The sequence below is a fragment of the Sycon ciliatum genome, chromosome 8, assembly GCF_964019385.1.
Source record: "Sycon ciliatum chromosome 8, ocSycCili1.1, whole genome shotgun sequence".
In the NCBI taxonomy this organism is placed as follows: Eukaryota; Metazoa; Porifera; class Calcarea; order Leucosolenida; family Sycettidae; genus Sycon; species Sycon ciliatum.
Genome location: NC_088650.1, coordinates 11,991,450 through 11,997,895, shown reverse-complemented (window position 1 = coordinate 11,997,895; position 6,446 = coordinate 11,991,450). Strand labels below are relative to the sequence as shown.

Genomic DNA, 6,446 nt, shown 5'->3' with positions numbered 1-6,446 from the left:
GAGTCAGTCAATTGTCAAGTCAGTTCGTAGAGAGTACGAGCTCCGAAGTTCAGAGCACCCATCATCTGATCATACACTGTTATTTCTGGGTTTTTTTTGCCACTACACACCTGTGTGAAAACATTCAAGTTCAATACCATCACTCGCCCTCACGCCAACCCTTCACTGCACACATAACGAAAGAAGAACTGTGTGTTACCATGTGTTTCTTTACTGTTGTGTTCATCATACAGACGGAGCTGACTAAGCACACGACTTCAGTTTTCAACCGGACATACTACGACAACCATGAAGTGTGCATGACAAGTAAGAAGTGGCTGCATGTATTAATTGCTTTTGCTCATTTCGTTCTGCGTGTGAGAACACCATTAGGAGAAACATAAAATGGGAGGTATGCATCTAAAATGGCCGTCAACTTTTTGCGGGGCAAGTTGCCCAGGCCCGGCGGAATGAGTTTTTGATTGGTCCGGCCATACCCAGGGCTGTCATACTTTATGTGTAGTAGTAGTACTAGAATTTAAAGGGGAAGTTAAGGCAAAAATTAAAATTTCACCAGTTGTAGTCTTCGGGGTGCTGAGTCGAATGGTCGTGGTCCGAGGAAGCTGAGACGCTCCCTTCCTACTTGAATCCCAATCGAACTCGCGCACTTCCACCGAAACTGGGTGACTGCGCCCTACGAGATGGGGATTTGTATGCAAAATGTCACTAAAAGCGCCATTTCGTTCTTATAAAAGCACGGATGACCGCGATTGGCCCATATGTTGTAGTCTTTTGGACGCTGAGTCGACTGGTTTTGGTCCGAAAAGGCTGCGATGCAGCGTTCCGCCTTTATTCCCAATCGAACATGGTTGAACAAGCGGTCACGTGCTCCTGCGTACGCCAGTCACTTGGTCACCGTGCCTGCAGGGTACAACTTACTAGCCTGTTTGACCTTTTTTGGGTGCAGTCCTGTCACTCGAGTTGAACTCGAGTTGAACCTTGGTGTGAAAGTTGTCACCTGCTGGCGTGGTGACCAGGTGATTTGGGCACCCAGGAGCACGTGACCACTTGTTCAACCATGTTCGATTGGGAATAAAGGGGGAACGCTGCATCGCAGCCTTTTCGGACCAAAACCAGTCGACTCAGCGTCCAAAAGACTACAACATATGGGCCAATCGCGGTCATCCGTGCTTTTATAAGAACGAAATGGCGCTTTTAGTGACATTTTGCATACAAATCCCCATCTCGTAGGGCGCAGTCACCCAGTTTCGGTGGAAGTGCGCGAGTTCGATTGGGATTCAAGTAGGAAGGGAGCGTCTCAGCTTCCTCGGACCACGACCATTCGACTCAGCACCCCGAAGACTACAACTGGTGAAATTTTAATTTTTGCCTTAACTTCCCCTTTAATATTTTACTAGGGAACTCCCAACAGGCGTTGCCTTTTCACTGAGAACCCTAGCAATGACTTGGTGCTTGTGACAAATGCAGAAAATGTGATGGTGGCTACACATAACAAACCAGCATTTAACACAAGTCGGTGGGCTAAAAGTTGCTCCGGGCATGGCCTGACCAACCGGACCGGTTCCACCGGGCCTGTTGCCCCATACTTGGCAGGTACAACCCGTTATAGTACATTTACGAGTATGACCTCACAAAGTTCATGACCTTTTTATGCAGAGCTGGTATCAAGGTGTGTACGGTTGTAGTGGACTTGCCCCGCAAAACCTAACACCGGGACCTGCATGCATACATCCCATTGCAGAGATATGCGGCGTTAAAGCAGATGGGTTGAAGCATGTACGAACAGATTGTGACTGAGACGCTATCATTTACAGTACAACTCCAATCCGGGCAGGTTGGGACCGAGCACATACTTACTGCATACAAGTAAACATTTCTTTATGCCAATCAATAGTTTTTTGGGGGGTCGTTGAAAAGCCATTTTTATGACTCTTGATAGGTCAAAAAGGTGCCATGTGGATGGAAGTACCCGGATTAGGGACATCCGGATAAGGGGAGTTTACTGTATGCCGTATCTATAGCTAGTACCTTCGGCACGCTGCTCTAGGACACACCTAACTTTCAATTTATATCCTTCAATCGGTGCCAGGTTTGATATTGCGCTGCATTGTGTCCATGTTGATGTCGTACAGGCACTATTTGGTCCAATCTGAGCGGCACGGCCTGCCCTGAATGCTACAACCACACAAAGAGTGACTGGGATGTGGCGTACGCACACGATAGTGACGACTGGAGAGAGAGAATTGCTGACGTAAGTGCAGATTTGGAGATGGCTACCACGTTGAGAATGTTACAGGGCATGCATCACACAAACTCCGGGTTGCGTGAGTGGAACTCCCTGTCAGCAAAAAGTCACCTTCTACAGTCCAGTCTTGTGCAAGGTGAACGCTCAACGCCTGTAGTCAGATCTGAAGTTGTTTCTGCTGTGCTCGCTGATTTCACTACGCTCCAATGATGGTTCTTGTTTCTGGACAGCAGATATAATTTATGTCTGCGATAGGTCACATTCACTTAACAATCTAGAGTCTATACAGTAAGCACCCCACCACCATACCATTTCCGTGGCCGTGTTGTGGAGCGGCTTTTGATGAGATGGTGGCTCAATAGTTACGGCTCTGTCAGGATAGTGGAATGGAATGATACTCACAGCACAAGTACACTTGTGCATGCAAACTGCTGAGTTCTAAGGCAGCATAGTGTTGTGTCTCATTCAACAACTCAGTTCCTGGAGGATCAGAATATTCGACGGGGTGGTTGCCCCAAGGGACAGTACAACGAGATGGCCACTCTCTTCTATGTTGTAAGTCAAAGCAGCACAGATGATTTTCTTTGTTGCAAAACATTCTAATAAGTGGTGCTGATTGAATTTCAATTGTTCTGCATATTTTTTCTAGATTTTCAACACTTCCACCCACCTGGCAAATACTGTATTATATGATCAAAAACATTGTTGCTCAGAGCGTATCCACATGCACCCATGTTTGGATATGCGTGTACATAACACTTCTTGAATCATTCAACGTGCTACTTGATCCTTGTGCATAGTGGCAGTCCTATGCATGCGGAAAACTCAGTTTGAGCCCAATGGGAACGGAGTGCTCTTTGCCATATTCAGGCGCTGGCCTATGGAACTGTATGCCTTCTGAAATCCGTTTGTGTTCATGCCTTTCTCCTTTGTTCTATATTCCGAAAGGCCCACGGGGGGGGGGGGGGGGGGTGCCCTCGTGAGAAGGCCCAGAGCTTGGGGGGATTTCCCTGAGGTTGTGGGGATTTCCCTGAGCTTGTGGGTATTACCCTGTTGAAATCAGATCAAGCGATGCTAGCGACATGCACTAATGTAAAATGTTGCTGTTTGCTCTGCATCTTACAATCATAGAGTGGCCATAATGGTGTGGGAAACCTCTTCAAACAGGGAGCCTATGACTACTTACATGCAGGTCAGTACACATTTACATCAGCATATCATTCTAAGTCATTCTAAGTTCTCATCCATTTGTCGACTTCCTTTGCTCCATATTTTACCCTGAGCGTTTTTTGCACCATCCTGCTGGTTAGTCATCTCAAGGTTTACAAAATCAGATAGGAACCTGAGAGTACCGGTAACCTTTCAACATGAACATCTGTAACTCGCTCCACGTCTCCTCTCGGTGCAAAGACCATGCATTGACGCAGTCTTTCGCCGAATCTTGGCCTAATCCACTGGCACAGCTGACAAGTCACTGCTACTAATATTGTTTGTCCTCACCCTTTTGCATGGTGGTGCATCTGATTGAAAATTGAAGGACAGAACAACTTTCGTGGGTCACGTTCCAGGCACCCAAAGCCCTATAGACTCTATAGAGTCTATAGACTCATGGACTCTACAGACTCTATAGACCCTATAGGCCCTATAGACTCTATAGACCCTATAGGCCCTATAGACTCTGTAGACCCTATAGGCCCTATAGACTCTATAGACCCTATAGGCCCTATAGACTCTATAGACCCTATAGACCCTATAGGCCCTATAGACCCTATAGACTCGATATACTCTATAGACTCTATACAGTCTTTGCCTCCTATGCTGCCTACGTCAATCTGTGTGTTTTCTTGAAACAAATCCATAAACATCCACACTGGTCCACACTGGTTGTTTCGAATTGCGTGCATGGCCCAAAATGACCCAACTCTCACAAGATCAAAGGAGCGCACAAATATTCAACATAGACAAAAACTTCTTCTTGTTCCCAAAAAAACCCAACACAAGAGCTACCCTGTCCTACCAAAAATCACAGCCAAAATGTAAATCAGCTGTTACGCATGCGCTGCCTACAACGGCGGGAAACTGAAAAGAGCAGGCTAGGCACGAACAGGCACGTGCATGATATTACCATCATCAATAAAACCGCACAGCACAGGGGTAGCTACACTTGAGATGAGAACAGGCCAAACATCATGAATGAGAAGCGGGAGTCACTCGGCCACACAGACCAATGAAACACAACAGATAGTCTATACACAACATTCCTCCCCCTTGAGCAAACATGCAAATAGCAGGGAGCGAAAACTACATACACCCAGAAGAGCAAAAAAAAAAAAAAACAACGAAAAACAAAAGGCAAAAACAAGTATATGCCACACCAGCATCTTGCCAGGAAAAACAAAAGAGCATAATGTGTACTTCCTCCGATAGAACTAGCTCATCAGGACCGAAACTATTGAAGACCTTTGCAACCCACTCGTGCTGTAACACGCATAACATGATTCCTATCACCCATAGCTCTAACAGTACCACACAGCATGAAATATGGCTAGCAGATATTTTATTTCATTATCACTGATCAGCCAACGTCTTCGGTATTAGAATCAGTTACTCAGTACTTAGCTCGGGGCGATGAGTTTCACTTCACAGGTCACGCATCTTCACGACCGACTCCAAGCTGTTAACTCGGTCACTCGACGGCTCCACTTCCAGAGGCACAAGGTAGCGAACATGCCGACGGTAGACTTTTCCCCGGATGTTGACATCCACCACACGTGTCGCTCCGTCCTTGCCTGGGTAGACGGCTTCCACTCTTCCCAATGGCCACTTTGCTCGTGGAAGATGGTCGTCGAGGCATAGCAGAACATCTCCAACCTGAGCTGACCTCTGAGCACGTTGCCACTTGGTAGTCAGGTTCAACCGTGAGACAACCTCTCTCTTCCAGCGCCTCCAAACTACCTTCAGTAAATGCTGGATGATGTCGAAACGCCGATGAGGATGAGCTCGCTCAGCCAACTCTGCCTGTTCCTCCAGTGGACTCGTGACTCGAGCGTGTCCCACCAGAAAATGGTGAGGCGTCAATGGCTGAGGGTCGTGGTGGAAGAACTGAAGATGAAAATGCAGTAACAGGCTTGGCGTGAGGACGTTGCTGTACAGAAGGCATTGCTCTCGCTCTGAATGCTCCACCACCCTGCCCTTGAGTTTGACTGGGTGCTCCACTCACAACTCTGTTCACTGCGACTCCAGGTGTACCAGTACCACTACCTGCACTAGCACCGTAGGCAGCACTAGACACTTGAGTAGCGGAGTGTTGATGATGTTGAGGCTGTCCCACAAGCACACTACTCTGAGTAACACTAGCAGTTGTGAATGTAGCTGCATGCACAGCGTGACCTGGAGGTTGCAACGAGGATCGAGTTCCAGAGCTAGTATCAGCGCTGCTGCCCCTGCCTTGCATTCCTGGACTGCCTCTAAGTGCTAGTGCACCTCTGGCCCTAAGCCTGCTATCAGGGTAATCACCCACTGTCCCATCATCTTGAGCAGCTCCATGAATGGCATGATCCCTTTGATCAGCAGCAGCGGCAGCAGGCGTTTGCCAGGGAACAGCAGTGCTGCATCCGTCAGTGACGCCACTGTGATACATACCAGTACTATACATAGTCACTACTGATGCATCATCATCACTACAAGCTCTCAGGCTGGAACTGACACCAGGGTCTCCAGAAAACTCCGTTCCTCCGTCATCAGCACTACGTGGCGCGCTGTGGGCAAAATCTTCGCCCTCTAGCTCTTCCTCTAGAGGCTGCGCTGACAAGTCACCATCGCCACTGGGCTGACTGGCTGACTCCAAAACTCCTGACTCAAGGAGCGAACTAACTTCTGCCAGCGGAGAACAATCCTCGTTCAACTTCTCAAACCACTTTTCCAACTTCTCCAATCCTTCAAAATCTGCATCGTCTCGCAATTGATTCCTGTGGTCCTCGACCACTTCTTCGATTTGTTTTACTATTCCTTCGGCGTCAGCCAGGTACTTTTTGAGGTACCTCGCACTCGGCGACGACTTCCCATACTCCGTGTTCAATACCTTCAGCAGGTTGGTCAGTCTTCTCCGCAGGGAGGCACGAAACTTTACATAGTCGTAAGTCACACTTTGGGCTGGAGGTGCCTGCGAGCTGGTCTCCGGAGCGTCAGCTTCGGTGTCCTG

At 48.0% G+C, this 6,446-nt stretch overlaps 1 protein-coding gene across 2 annotated transcripts in view; it reads left to right on the top strand.

Annotated features, from left to right (window-relative positions):
* The window catches only part of LOC135823443 (H(+)/Cl(-) exchange transporter 7-like), a 28,502-nt gene that overhangs the window by 12,318 nt on the left and 9,738 nt on the right, over positions 1–6,446 (top strand). For both annotated transcript variants that reach the window (XM_065336294.1, XM_065336296.1), the window contains exons 17-20: positions 234–306; positions 2,133–2,251; positions 2,723–2,800; positions 3,377–3,437. In XM_065336294.1, coding sequence (XP_065192366.1) covers positions 234–306; positions 2,133–2,251; positions 2,723–2,800; positions 3,377–3,437 — 331 coding nt within the window. The remainder of the gene's footprint in view (positions 1–233; positions 307–2,132; positions 2,252–2,722; positions 2,801–3,376; positions 3,438–6,446) is intronic.